This window comes from Prosopis cineraria, unplaced genomic scaffold, assembly GCF_029017545.1.
Source record: "Prosopis cineraria cultivar Desert tree isolate PC_DT_omini unplaced genomic scaffold, ASM2901754v1 PC1, whole genome shotgun sequence".
NCBI classification, from domain to species: Eukaryota; Viridiplantae; Streptophyta; class Magnoliopsida; order Fabales; family Fabaceae; genus Prosopis; species Prosopis cineraria.
This window is the reverse complement of record NW_026555332.1, coordinates 54,123,143-54,138,125: the sequence shown is the minus strand read 5'-3', so window position 1 is coordinate 54,138,125 and position 14,983 is coordinate 54,123,143. Positions and strand designations below refer to the sequence as shown.

At 33.3% G+C, this 14,983-nt stretch overlaps 1 protein-coding gene across 4 annotated transcripts; it reads left to right on the top strand.

The window, feature by feature from the left end:
- The first annotated feature begins 219 nt into the window (after positions 1 to 219).
- On the top strand, positions 220 to 5,751 carry LOC129287852 (plant UBX domain-containing protein 1-like). Of its 4 annotated transcripts, none has more exons than XM_054924107.1 (7): positions 220 to 375; positions 1,571 to 1,667; positions 1,796 to 1,861; positions 2,607 to 2,674; positions 2,807 to 2,936; positions 3,443 to 3,547; positions 4,765 to 5,751. In XM_054924107.1, exons 1-7 carry the CDS (start codon positions 292 to 294, stop codon positions 4,971 to 4,973), a joined length of 759 nt encoding a protein of 252 aa, XP_054780082.1. In that variant the 5' UTR covers positions 220 to 291; the 3' UTR covers positions 4,974 to 5,751. The 4 variants fall into 4 exon arrangements, with proteins under 4 accessions (XP_054780082.1, XP_054780077.1, XP_054780102.1 ...); XM_054924102.1 differs by having other exon boundaries at positions 1,793 to 1,861; XM_054924127.1 differs by having other exon boundaries at positions 231 to 375; positions 2,597 to 2,674.
- Positions 5,752 to 14,983: the final 9,232 nt, after the last annotated feature.

The following is a 14,983-nucleotide window of genomic DNA, read 5'->3' as shown; positions in this document are numbered from 1 at the left end:
TTAAGGTTTGAGGGTCAATCCTTCAGCTTTAAAAGTCAGGATTAGGCTAAATAGAGCTCCAAAATATAATTAAGTAAAACAATGTTAGTTTTAGGGCCTCACCCCCGATGGCTGGGCCCTAATTCACAAAGGTTAAAGGCGACAAAGTTTTTTTTTTTTTTCGGGGTAGAAAAAGGCGGCAGAGTTGCTGGACCATTATAATTGCTGGTGACCCAAAGCCCAGATACAAATCCGTGGAGGCTACCTATGCGTTAGCGTTCCCTGATTTCGCTCCCTACTCCTCTTTCTCTCATGATTTTGGATGATCCTCTTTCTTTAACCTCGAAGAGGAGGCGGATCACAGCCATTGATTCCATGGATGCTGAAGCAGCTAAGGTTATCGATTTTGATTCTTCCTTTCTCGTCTGATAATTTTCCTTTTCTTTCCCCGCTTCTAGGTTTGGTTTATTTTCGCCTTTTGTGCTTTACTTTCTCATTGCCTCTAGATTCGTTCGAAGGGCTTCTTCTTAGTTTTTTCCTTCTCTTTATTATTTCCTTCACTGGCAAGCTAAGAATTTCTGGTTTTTAGTATTATCCGTGGGTTAAAGTGTTTCCTTGGCTTGACATTAATATCTATCATTAGTGGTGAAGCATGGGATTTGATTTTTGATACCTGATGATGGAACATGTTGAAACTTGCAGGAAGTAAACAACCAGGATTGGAACACTGCTGATTATAATTGATTTTAGGCAAAAAGTGTAAAAAAATGCGTTTTAAGATAACACTTCGTAAATAAGTGTTTTAACATATTGTCGACCCTTAATCGGGTGGTGAAGCGGAATCCATTCTTTGTTAATGTGTCCTCGATGCTAGGTCCAACCATCTCAAATTGTACGTGAATTATTTGTTATTTAATATCTTAATGGTGAGTATAAAATAGAAAATATTAGTTCTTTGTAGCCCTTAATCTCGGCTCCTTCCCAACTTCTTCAAAAGACTAATTCACAAGACTTGAATCCGCTTTCTGGCTCCTTTCAGGTGCCTTGTCCTCTTAGAACTAGATTGTAGCCGTTTAGAACTAGGTAAATTCAAACCGAGCTTTCTTCTGTCTGTAACTAGCATTGTTCCTGCAAATTCACGTAATGACTTGGCTTGTCACACAAAAGGCTTCGGTGGTAGAAAATTGTGGTAATTTCTAGGTTTCCTTCTGAATGCAATAACAATACTGCATAAATTTTAAAAATCAAATGTGCTGATATTCTTCAACTTTGATGCAGATTATGTACTATTGTATCATTTATCATTAATTATCTTGTTCCATGTGATTAGAGTAATATTCCTGAATAACTATGCCTTCATCCCTTTCCCCTAAAGTAATAGTTACCTTAAGTCTTCTGTGAGGTTTCACAAATTCTACTCTAAATTCTGAAATTAGCTGTATGTTTTGGTTATTTATATTACAGACAAGTTTTATTGGGTCCAGCCCTTGCTTGTCCAACTGACTTATTCAATTGAATGATTCACAATTGTTTACTTGATCTGCTGTTTTACTTAATGTTCTTTCTTTTCTGCTGTATTTTATGCCACCAGGCCAAGCTTGCAGCTATCAAGGAAAGGTTTGGACGAGAGATCCGTGTATTCGAAACATCTTCAGTTTCTGCAGCACCAAATGCTACAGCTAACAATGGTAATGGCACCTTAACTTCTACACCCCCTAGATCTTATGCATAAAGAGTTATATATATATATATATATAATCTGACTCAGGTGTCCTGAATGAACTGTATTTTCTTGTTGGCATTTTGATGGCAGAAGAGACTGATGATTTCTATGAGTTCACCGCTGAAGATTATTATCAACTGTTGGCTACTAAAAAGGAAGGTAAGAATTATACTTCATTTCCTATGACCCAAGAAGTGAGGTTGTATCGGCCACAAACTGCCATATATTAATGGTTCTGTTTTATTGGAAGGATATGTTAATTTATTTAAATTCTAACTTTAATTAATTAGTAATTAAAGGAGATATATGTTTACCACATTGATTTGCGCTTTATTAAAGATGTTTGTAAAACTGAATTTTTTTTTTTTTTGGGGCACCATCCGAATTGTTATAGGCCTAATATGCTAAGGATAATTATTTCCAAGGACCACTAAACATATTACCTTCTACTTGGAGGTGTATTTTATTGTAATCATGCATGGGCATCCATTCACATTGTAAATAGTTTCAATCAATATTTAATACTCCCTCCGTTTTTTGAGAGGTTGGATGTTAAAAAATGTAAGATATTTTTAGTTTTTCAAGTTGTAATTTTTACTTCTTTTTTTTTTTTCAAAAATGCTCCTATTAAATAAATCACTTTAAATTTATTTTGGGGTGAAACACCCTATTAAATAGAGGTAAATATAGAAAAATAGAGTTAATTTGAAGACAAGTAATTACTTTATTAGGAGTTGAGATTCAGTTAAACATGCCTTACATTTTTGAATGAAAGGAGTAAGGATGAAGGAAAATTGTGTACATTTTAGGAAAATCATTAAAGTTGAGTGATGTTTCAGGATGCACACAGAATGAGCATTCAATTTTTTTGTGAATATTGAAAAAGTATATTAGTTCTGTGCAGATAAATTCTTGAAGACTCGCAAGATCCGAGAAGCAGAAGAGGCGGCTCGTAGGTCAAGAATGACCAAAGTATTGTCATTTTTTTTTATTTTGATAGTCTTTACTTGTTTTTTCAAAGAGTTATAAAATTTGTAACTGCTAGAATGATAAAGTCTTTGACAGATAAGCCTATCTTATAAATTTATTTGATCATGTGTCCAGGCTGTTATTAGAGTTCGCTTTCCTGATAATCACACATTAGAGGCTACATTTCACCCTTCCGAAACACTCCAAAGTTTAGTTGATTTACTCACCAAAGTGATTGCACAACCAGAACAGCCATTCTGTATATGTAAGCATATTGATAACTTCTATCAGGTCAAAACTTTTAAATGACAGTTCTCTTCAATTTGGAGTTTGGAATGGATAATGACCAATTTTGCCATTTGAATACCCTTAGGTAGTGATTGGATTGGTAGGTTTGGATTTGAAATTTGGATTTTAAATCTCATATTGCAAATCCATGTATTTTTAATTATTTGTTTGGGTAGTTTAAATGACAAAGATTATTACTATTAGGTACTATTTCAAGGATGCATGTGGAAATTTGAAATAACAAGGATTTATAAAAGATTTTAAATTATGAAGGAATTAATGTAAATCCAAATCTATAAATTTTTAAGTGCCCAAATAGAGGATTTGGCCCAAATATAAATGTATCAAAACATAGCATTAACTCTTTTACCACCAGCTCACTCTGCCCAAAGTCATATCTGACATCTTGATATGGATCATAAGCTATATTGTTATTCTATATGGCCTCCCTTCGAAATTTTTTTTTTTTTGGGGGTGATGCAGATACTACTCCCCCAAGGAAGCTGATTAAAGACATGTCTCAAGATTTTTATGCTGCTGGCTTTTGTCCCGGTGCCATCGTGTACTTTTCTCATAATACTCCCCTAGGTGAGTTCATGCAGTCAGTGGAATCTTTAGTGCATATTGTCCTTTGACCTGTTCTTGATTTTTACAGTGTGTTTATTAAGTTTAGTTTCGTTGGGTGATCAGGACTTTTGTTTTGCAAACCCACATGTTCTTTTTGATGTCATGGTTCGGTTGCTATGGTTGATTGTTGTGAGGCGCATGGACATGTGTTTGTGAGGCTTTACTAGGGTTTTCTAATTTTCTATAATATGCATGACTACATATCTTTTAATTTTAAATTCCTTTGAATTTCATTCGCTGTTCAGATTATTAATTTGGGATAATGAAATTTTTAATCCCTCAAATTTATCTTAGTTATCAATCTAGCCCCTTAAATTTAATTACACTTAGCAATTTGTAAAATTACATTCAATTTACTGCATAGTACATTGATAGAGTACCACGTGACTAGCATAGAATGTAGGGCACTTAGACAGCTAGAGGATGGAATTGAGGAGATGAACGTGGGACCTGGGCACAATCAACCAGTCGGGAACATGACTAGCATAGAAAGTGGAGATGAGGGGAGGGAAGGAAACAACTAGCACATCACTTTGAGGAGGTTCCACCACCACCACTTTAGCCACGACTGCATGATTTATCAGTGTTTAATTATTTAGTTATTGTATTTTCTAGCATTATAAATATTTTTGGTCGGTATAGGAGTAGTCATCGGGTGTTATTAGTCTCCTTGGCTGATAGAATTGGAAGAGTGAGATTCTCGCTCAACCCTTCTTAGTAGATTATTATTTAGTTGTGAACAATGAGGTTCATGTCAGACTTCATATAAATGCACAGGGCCAATGTTTATTACTAATTAATTATAATTGTATTAGTGTAAAGGCTGTGGTAAACTGTTTTCACTTTCTAAGCAACAGAGTCTAATTCAATAATGTTTATTACTAATTAATTATAATTGTATTAGTGTAAAGGCTGTGGTAAACTGTTTTCACTTTCAAAGGTTAGAAAGAGAAAACAGTTTACCACAGCCTTTACACTAATACAATTATAATTAATACCTTAGAAAGTGAAAACAGTTTACCACAGCCTTTACACTAATACAATTATAATTAATTAGTAATAAACATTATTGAATTAGACTCTGTTGTCTTTGTTGTTTCTTTCTGTAGCTCTTTGCGGGCCTCATCTATGAGGGGGAAAACAGTGCTTAATATGTCTTGTTTGAATGTAATCTTCAGGTGAAAGCAGCATGGCTGAACATACAGGGCCCTTCCTACTAGAGGATGTCGTGTCTTTGAAGGGGTTGGATGTAACTAATGACCATGGCCAGCAATCTGAACCTGTACAGTCTGCACCTGAACCTGTTGAAGCTTCACAAACCCCTGCTGTTCAAGAACGCAAGCCTGCTGATAAAAAGCTTGTCAAGCCGAAGTGGTTAAAAATGTGACATCAATTATTCATGGTTGAAGGGGCCTGCATTTGTTCTTTAGGGTAGCGATCATGACTTTGGGCGGTGATTGCTGCAGGGGAAATTCGCTTGTGCTTGATGTGGAACTATATATGGATTAATTAATGTTCCCGTGAGGCGGCTTTTTCATGTGGTTAAATTAACGTTACCTCTATGATTGTTTATGTTGAAGTGGGTACACAAGAACCTTCCTCAGTGTCTCGTGATGAATCCAAAAGCATGCTGCCTAGTTGCTTCTCTCTTCCATTTGTCAGTACTTTGTAGATAATTATCTGTAGCCCTGAGTGGTTTTCCTTCCTTCTGCTAATGTTGCATGCATCACAGAAGGTATCGACGCCTGAGACTTTTTTTTTTTAAAATGGTGAACATTCTCTAATGCAAGCATGGAATCTTGAGATGGCTGTTGCTTCTTGCTAATGCTATCCTGTAAGTTCGTCTGCTCTGTGGGCTTCTAGAACTCGAGAGCGTAAGGTATTGTTTCGCCTGCACGGATCAGGATATGCCTATTGTGTAGGTACCTGCACTTGTTGATGCCGAGTATGTTGCCTAGTTTAGTCATCTTTCTTGATGAACATTCTTGAGGAGAATTATCAGCCACATTGGCAGCACATGAAAACCCTGGATTTGTATTTCGTTTGCACAATGTTTGGATGCACAGGCATTTAGATTTGGATTTGGGTTAAATTTGTTGTTTAGATAATTAATGCATATATTTGGATTTGAAATTTGAAATTAATGTATAGATTTTCAAATTTAAGTTCTACCTTAAATTTTTTGTAATTTGTAAGTTGAAATTCTTTCAAAATTTTTATTTTAAATTTTATTGCAATCTCTTTGTAATTTGATTGGCTTGTCGGTGGTGTTGAATGAGACCAAATTGTCGACGGCAATTGGGACTAGACTACTAACATTGCCGACTGGGATTAAGTCATTGTTGCCGACTAGGAATGGATGGTTGACACCAACCAGGATTGGAAGATTGATTTTCATTGTGATCGAACTATCTACGCCAACTAGGATCAACTTCCATCGAGATTAAACTGTATGTGACAATTGGGACTGGAGTGCAAGCAACAACTATGTTGGGATTGGACGGTTGACTTTCACCAAGAGTAAATTGCTAGCATTGGTTGGGACAAGATTATTGGCACTAACCAAGACAGGATTGTTGGTGTCGATCGGGATTAGATAGCAGCTTGCAATCAGGATTTAATGGCCAACTCTCATTGTCACCAAGATTGGAACAATGACCTCAATTGAGAGTAGATTGCTGATAGTTTGATCTTGGTAGGTGCTTGCTATCCTATCTCAGTCGGTGCCTGCAATCTAATCTTGGTCGAGGTCGTTGTTTCGATCTCGATCAAAGTTGTTGAACTCAGCCATGGTGGGATTCGATCATTCGATCTTGATCATAGGTGGCTATCCAATCCTGGTTGATACTGGCAGTCATGTCCTGGTTGGTGCTAGCAATCCTGTACCTATCGGTGCTGACAGTTTGGTTTCAGTGGAAGTCAACTGTTTGATCCTGATCCACATTGGTAGTTAGGTCCTAGTTAGTACTAATGGTCTAGCCCTAATGGAAGTCGATTGTCTAGTCATAATTGTCATCGACGAACTAGTCTTGGTGGAAGTTTGTTTGTCGATCTCGATAGATGTTGGCATTCCAATCTAGGTGGAAATCGGTGATCCATATTGTCGACTTTGATAAGGATCGGACCACCATTGTTATTCAAATTACTTTTAAATTCAAAAATCAAAAGTATAATTTAAAATTTAAAATTTTTCTTAAGATCTAAACAAAGAATTTTAATATTATAATTTAAAATTTTTTATGTCATCTAAATAAAAAATTTAGAATTTATAAATTTCTAATTCAAATTCACTTAGCCAAGCATAGCTTTAGTTTCTTACAAATTTGCATCATATCGATATCAAAAGAGTGCGAGCATCGGATTCAATGTATTTATATCTGATTTTTTTCATAAAAAAAAAGTCTATTGCATGGGTTGTTCACTTTGACTAGTTGGCTTGTGCGTTAACATTCTGACGAAAATAATGTGCTCTGTTTGTGCCTATTTGAAACAGTAATAAGCAAAATTTATGTATTTAAATTTAGGGAAAATGACAATTAGGAACTCCCTGATGCCATTAATTACTATTAGAGATTTTAAATTATTAAAATTTTAATAATGGATCATGGTCCTGACTTGAAATTAAAAATATATATGAGCTTACAAAAATGCTTTCACTTGAAAAATAAAGAAATGAGACTGTTAAAATTACCATTATGAAATAAAAATATTATTAATCTTAGTTGAAACACCAAAAAATGATGGTTGAGAATGGATTATTTTTGAGTATAAAACTATAATTTCCTTTAGAAACTTTTTAAGAACACTCATGAATATACAATAATCATTTAGAAATTTATTAAAGTTATTTCTGAAAGGCATTTTAGTCTATCCATATTTTTTTAATTCTAAGTAAGGATCATGATTTATTGTTAAAATTTCAATAATTTTGGATCTCTAATTGTAACTAATGGCCTTGGATACCTGATTGTCAGTTTCCCTTAAGCTTATGTCCTTAATATATATTTTTTCTAATGTATTGTTGTCACTTGAATATTTTGTATAACTCATGAATTAACTCCCTGTCTTTTCCATCGTTAGCAATCAAAAAATGGAAAGAAAATTAATGAGCCCAATTTCTGTCCCAATCCCTGTCCTCGCTGCAATGTTCTGACCCTCATCCAATTAACTCATGTTGCCGCTGCAAGTTTTTGAGGACATCATTCTTCCCCTTCAATCGTTTGAGGATCCACAAGAATTGTTTCGGGGTAAAAGGGAATTGACAAATTCTCTTGTGTAGTGATTAGAACGAGTGAGAGGCTTGGGGTGTTTTTTCGTGTGAATATTGCATCACTGAGGAACAAGTGGTGAAGAGAGGATGCATATTGGTGACTAAATTGATGAGTGAATCACGGATACATTGGTGGGTGAACTTATCTGCTTATAATTTATTTAGTTTATATGTAAATAAATTTATGCTGCCACATGTTCTTGATATTTAATTTATTTATAGTTTTGTTTTGTCTTCCTAATACTATCAGTGTAAATTTTATACTGTCAAATACTTTTCTTTTCATTTTTTATTATTAATGGTATAAAACTCTATTAAAAGGATTAAAGGAGCGTTAAAATTTAGCAAATCACGTGCAATGTTCCTTTACTTGGTATGTCTTTTTTATTTTTATTTTTTTTATTTTTTAAATAATTATATACAAGCCAAGACAGCCAGCTCTAGGAATAGCCAGTAGTCCATCTCACATATAAATTTTGTAAACAAGTTAGCTTATATATGTGGGCCGCCTTTTTTTTTCCCCTTCAACGGGTAGGTCTTTATCAATCCAATTTGATTGAGTTTAAGTGAGTATTACTAAATTACGATGCATCTACATCAACTCAAACAAACTCATGTGATGGAGGAGTCCATTTTCAGGTAATAATTTAATTTAATTGATTGGATACTGTTTTTATGATGCTTATATTGGACAATATTTAATGCTAAATTAGTCCAAACTTGTAAGTTGAGCAGTCTATGCCTAATAAAATTTGAAATTTAAAGCTAGACTTGAGAAATGTAATTAATATACAGAAATATTGGCTATATTGTTAAATTTATATTTAAAGCATAATAAATACTCTTTTAAATTGTTAGAGTGTGGGCCAAAATATATATATATATATATATAAATCTTGTGAAGCGTACTTATTCACAAATAAGTTCTATAAAATTTAAAAACTTTAATCAAGTCTTTTGAAACTTGAATGTAATTTGAAATTAGATTGTAAAGATAATAATACCTTTATTAACATACATTTGTTCACCAATCAAATAATTAATTTATAACTATTTTATCAGCCATTTACAATTATAATTTTAATTTTTTTTAACTATAACTTCATATTGAATTTTCAAGGACACTGTTATGTTCATCCTTGAGGAATTGTTACCAGCTTTGAAAGGCATTTGTACACTCGTGAATATACACTGTTACCGTTGCGAGTTTTCGAGGACACCATTCTTCCCTCTCAATCGTTTGAGGATCCGCAAGAATTGTTTCGGGGTAAAAAGGGAATTGACAAATTCTCTTGTCCGATGATTAGAACGAGTGAGAAGCTTGGAGTGTTTTTTTGTGTGAAAATTGCATCCCTGAGGAACAAGTGGTGGAGAGAGGATGTACATTGGTGACTGAATTGGTGAGTGAATCACGGATACATTGGTGGGTGAATTTATTTGCTTATAATTTATTTAATTTATATATAAATAATTTTATGCTGTCACATATTCTTGATATTTAATTTATTTATAGTTTAGTTTTGTCTTCCTAATACTATGAATATAAATTTTATACTGTCAAATACTCTTCTTTTCATTTTTGATTGCTAATGGTAGAAAACTCTGTTAAAAGGAGTAAAGGAGTGTAATTCGTGAGTTGTACAAAAAACATCCAGTGGCAATAATATATTGGAGGAAAATACATTAACGACATAAGGTAAAGTATATGAGGTTTGCTCAAACAATAAAAAAACTATATTTTTTGATATATGATTCGGGCAACTAATATGATTTGCCTAATTAGTTATCGATGGGAAGATTAATTAGTCAAACGAAACCTAATCACACAACTAACTTTCTTATATGCAACAGCAGTAAGGGACAAGGACATGCCTTCGATCAATGGCATCTCATCCTGACACCTCGATACTCTGTATATATTAATAAATGATTCTTCGGATATAAAAAAAGTAACCTCAATTATTCATTCAACTTGTAAGGTGTCCACAGGGTTTAGGTTTATTGCATGATAGTCAAAAAAATGATCGATGCAATGACGAGTCAGGTGGAAAGATTTGCAGTTGTGGCATTGATCCATCAATGAATCCAAGCATGAATTGAACACTGAATTGATACTTAAGGGATTGAAATTGAAATTGCTAATATCTGTGTGCCGCGTTCACTTGTTGAAATTATATAATTTTTGTTACCGAAAAAATCTTGAAGAAGACAACGAATAACGGAACCCTCCTAAGGTGGTGTTTGAGGTGACGATGACGTAAGTGATTTGTGGCAATGAAGAAAACAAGGACGGTGTTGCCTGTTGGTGGGGGCAAATGAGAGAGAAGAAGGAAAACCGAAGTTGTGGGCCTGTGGCATTGGAAGATATATGGGGGAGTCACACTGCGGCCTCAAAAGAATAAAAAATTATACTGCAAATTTAATATATTTTATTATTATATTGCAGGCTCAAAAGTCATTATTATAATTTTCTTTAAGAGTGGAAGTATAATTTTACTCTTGTATGATTTAAAAGCTTAGATCATGCACAGTACAATTTTTATTAATGCACAATATAATGTCCATGCGTGTCTAATTGATTAATAAATTTAATAAAATATATAAGTGATACACATAACATACAACATGATATCTATGAATGTACAACACAATATTATGTATTCTTAACTAAATGTCTATGCGTGGACTCACATAGATATCGTGTTGTGCATCCATAAATATCGTGTTGTACATGCTCTACGTGACTTTATTTTAATTAACATATAAATTAATTAAATATGCATAGATATTGTGTTGAGAATTCACAAATATCTTGTTGTGCATCCATGAACATTATGTTGTATATGGTCTGTATGATGTATATTTTAATCTACAGGTCAATTAGATACATATAAATATCGTGTTGTGCATCCATAAATATTGTGTTATACGTGATCTGAGTTTTGAAATTACATAATAGTATAATTATACTTTCACTTTTAAGAAAATTTGCAACAAAAACCCTTAAATCTACAGTGTAATATTAGAATGCATTGAACTTAAAACTAAATTCTTTTACTGTTTTAAGACCTGCAATGCGGTTTGCCCAAGATATATTTGGAGAAAGATGAAGTTGGTACCTGGTACCTGTGAATCGTGACAGTGCCTCACATGATCTTTGTACTTGTCCGTCCTCGTGGATACTAATTAGGAACAAGCCTATAGAGTCCTTCCTCATCCTCAATTGTGCTCTTCCATTCCATCAACGCGTTGGGAAGTCAATTACTGTCCATTATTTATTCTTAATTAAACTGTTGCTCCTCGTTTACGTTTCTATCTCTTGCTGCTTCACTTGTCACTGCATCGCACCCTTCTCCTTCCACCATCGTTAAAACCATGAGCTCCAGCCCAATATATAGCAATTAATTGTTTCCTCTATTTTTTTAATTTTTGCAACATTTTAAATTCGTGGATATATATGATGATGATAATTCCAGCAGTCGAAATAGTATTTCGATAAAATAAACTCGCCAAGAGTCGGTGAAAAGTAAAGTTTAATCAACATAGACAAATAAAACATTCTCAAACATATTATATGTGCATGAATTTGTGTGATGAGAAAGTTTAAATAATTTTTATCGTTACTATTAAATTAGATTGCAAGCCCATGCTTTGCACACAGTTGAATTGCAATGTTTGTGATGAACTTGTTCCGGCATAACGATGCATGCACATAGGGATGTGATCATGTGAATAAGCATATATACCATCGAGTGGTACAGTGCACAATAATTGTTTTTTTATCTTCATGCTCTTGCACAGTAGACATTAGTTGAAATTTTGTTAGTAATTATATAAGCACAGCTAACAATTATAACTACCCCCGGAGTAGGTAACTAGCTTGACTGGCAGATGCACCTGCATGTGGCAAAAATAAATTCACCAACAATATGGAAATGAAAAACCTTATTCCTCTCGTCTAAATAATATTTTTTTATATCCTATATTAGGGTAGAGAGCAGGTTTTTTTATTATGTTTATAAGTTACGTTAATAAACTTCTGTTAAAATTATTTTTACTCTATGTTAAATGTTGAATGTTAAGTTGAAAAGGAAAAATATATTATTAAATAGTACATATTTAATAGGGATAGAGTTAAAAATTTATTAAATTTTTGCAAATTTCATAAGTTTTAATTTTTTTCATTAATATTAGTGAAATATGTTAAAAATGATAAGTAATTCGAAGTAAAAAAAAAAAACCTCCACATTTTATAAACTATGGAATTTCATATGATTCATAAGATACATACCTGTAATTTTTACACTAAAACTTTAACTGCCGCAGCTATGTTAATTGTAGGATAACTTTACTTTTAATACTTTGATAAGTTTTGTAAATTCTGAAATAAATTAAATTTTTAATTTTCAATTGAAAGCGGAAAAAACTGAAATAAAATTAAAACATTTTTAATTGGAAAATAAACCTTGGTCCTCAATGCCTTAATCTGATGGCCCTTGGTCAGTTTTGGGTGCCCACGGGCATCCCTATTTATATTTAATTGAATAACCGTATATCTCATTGTGGCGGCTAAGGAGCTACGGCTCATTTATTAATTTTGTTGCCTAATTATATTATATTTGATTTTAAAAGTCAAATATTGCGAGACCTCCACCACACCCTGTCGCACATTGCATGGGTCCGCCTCCAGGGACTAGGGACCAGTCTGTTTATGAGGATAAATTTATGTGTAATTAAAAAAATCCTTATTTATGATTTTTTACATGTAATATAAAAAAAACAAAAGAATGTGCAATATAAAAAGATACGCGGAGTTAGATCCTCGAGCTTTAGGAAAAGCATATGGTAGAAGATATGTATAAGATTTTTTTTTTTTTAATACAAGGCCACGGGAATTCGTGCTGGAGTGTTACAAATCAGAACATATCAGATTTTAGGTGGGATCTGCATCCCGACGGTGGATGATTAAAAAGATGAGATCTAAATTATCTTGAGTGGTGTGGTGAGCGAGAAAATCGGCACAGCTATTCGCTTCCCTAAAAAATGTGGTCGAAAGTAATGATCCAATCTCTCATGACAAGATCTTTAATTTTATTGATAGTTCAGAGAGAGGATGATTGTCAGAAAGATTATGCGAAATGAGCGAGAGGCCTTTCATAGAGTCAGAATGTATGTTGATATTAAAAACTCACATATTTCAACAAAGCTAGAGTCCATCAAGAATGGCTAAAAGTTCAGCCGTGATGCTGGAGTGGTAGCCAAGATGTGAATTCTATTTATGTTTTTTTTTCTTTTTTCTGGGATCAAATTCCTATCTGTATTCGATATGCGTTCATTAATTTCGATTGCCAAATCCTGGATGTCGCGTCGTCGCTGTTCTTCAAGAAAGTCGAACTCCTTTTTTCTTTTTTTATTGTTAAAAAGAAAGTTGATTTTATTTATTTTATACATGTTAGTTAATTAAGTTAATATAAAAGATGTTTGCAAGTCGTCCTTTTCGCTGCAACAAACTGAGGGACTTCTTGCAATTATGATATCACGCTCGTCAAAGATACTATTGCTATATTCGCTTCGAACTGCCCCACACCTTCCAGTATTTTGCACATTAAGACCATATACTTTTTCAGTTTTATGGCCTGGTCCCACTTTCCTTCCTCAACAGAACTTGTAAACTCGGTAAGATATTTCATTTGTCGTTTTGAATAATTGTTGGCAAATGCGTGTTTTTGTTAAAAAAAAAAAATTAAGTCAAGTTTCATTTTGATATAAATATTTCATTTCAATCCAGGGTAACATAAAATTTTAAAAAATATCTATTAGTGCCATTTTGTTCTCAGTGTCATATAAGCCTTATTAGTAGAAGTGTCGTTGCGGATTGGATGGTCCAAAGACTCTGAACGACGACAATGGAGTAGAATGAGAGTAGTCACTGAGGCTCACCTTTTCTAACAAAAACTTGCTTTCCACGATAAATTTCATCATCATTTTCCAACCTATCAAATCTCATCACAGTTATTTTGGCCAAAAAAAAAAACTTATCATAATTAAACAACGCATTGCCGTAAATGTTTAATGTAACATCTTGCACTTGAATTATTTTGATTAATGCAATTTTGGAAAAAGTGGTAATAGTTGATAGATGTTGTTTATTTCTCTTTCCTTTATATTTTTTTTTTGCCACATCTTCCCCTCTTTTATTTGAAGCAGATCAAAGTTGTCAGTATTCATGCATATCTCATTATTTTAGACAATCATTTTCTTTCATTGGACAAGATATAATACTCTCAGTCCTAAATATAAGAACTAACTAAAAGATTTGATTTGACTTTAAATCTACGAATTCAATTTCCCTATCTTTTATATATTTTCAAATCATCGTATTAATTTTGTACATGTTAAAAGAGGTTTCAATGTTTTGTCACTAGGAAAAGTTTTCAATAAAATCGGGGTACATTTTTACCAAAAAAAACTTAATTATTTTGTAATTTATACAAATTAGTTTGCTAACTCATGCATTTAATTAAGACCAGAGTGAGTAACATGATCTCAATGAGGTTGTGTAATTATATTGTGGTTTAGAGAAGTATAAGAAGTTGGCCTATTGTGATTTCTTACACTTCTTCTTTTTCTTCTTCTTTTTTTAAAGAAAGCTTAGATGAAGTTAGGTAAGGGTGGCAAAGTACTTGCGGGTTGTTCTCTAGCAAGGTTTCAATGTTTTGTCACTAGGAAAAGTTTTCAATAAAATCGGGGGACATTTTTACCAAAAAAAAACTTAATTATTTTGTAATTTATACAAATTAGTTTGCTAACTCATGCATTTAATTAAGACCAGAGTGAGTAACATGATCTCAATGAGGTTGTGTAATTATATTGTGGTTTAGAGAAGTGTAAGAAGTTGGCCTATTGTGATTTCTTACACTCTTCTTCTTCTTCTTCTTTTTTTAAAGAAGCTTAGATGAAGTTAGGTACGGGTGGCAAAGTACTTGCAGGTTGTTCTCTAGCAAGGTTTTTAAAACGACAATGAAATTTGATCCTGCAAATTTTATAGATTATAAGTCAAATTCCTTATCAAGTGGATTAACATCTCTGGTTCTGCCGTTTCTTCCTTTCTGGCCCCCAACCGTCTC

Excerpts from the sequence above, each read along its gene's own strand:
- LOC129287852 (XM_054924102.1), top strand. The coding sequence starts at position 292 with ATGATTTTGGATGATCCTCTTTCTTTAACCTCGAAGAGGAGGCGGATC. Across the intron at positions 376-1,570 it reads TGGATGCTGAAGCAGCTAAG|GCCAAGCTTGCAGCTATCAA; the intron begins GTTATCGATTTT and ends TTATGCCACCAG. Across the intron at positions 1,668-1,792 it reads AAATGCTACAGCTAACAATG|AAGAGACTGATGATTTCTAT; the intron begins GTAATGGCACCT and ends TTTTGATGGCAG.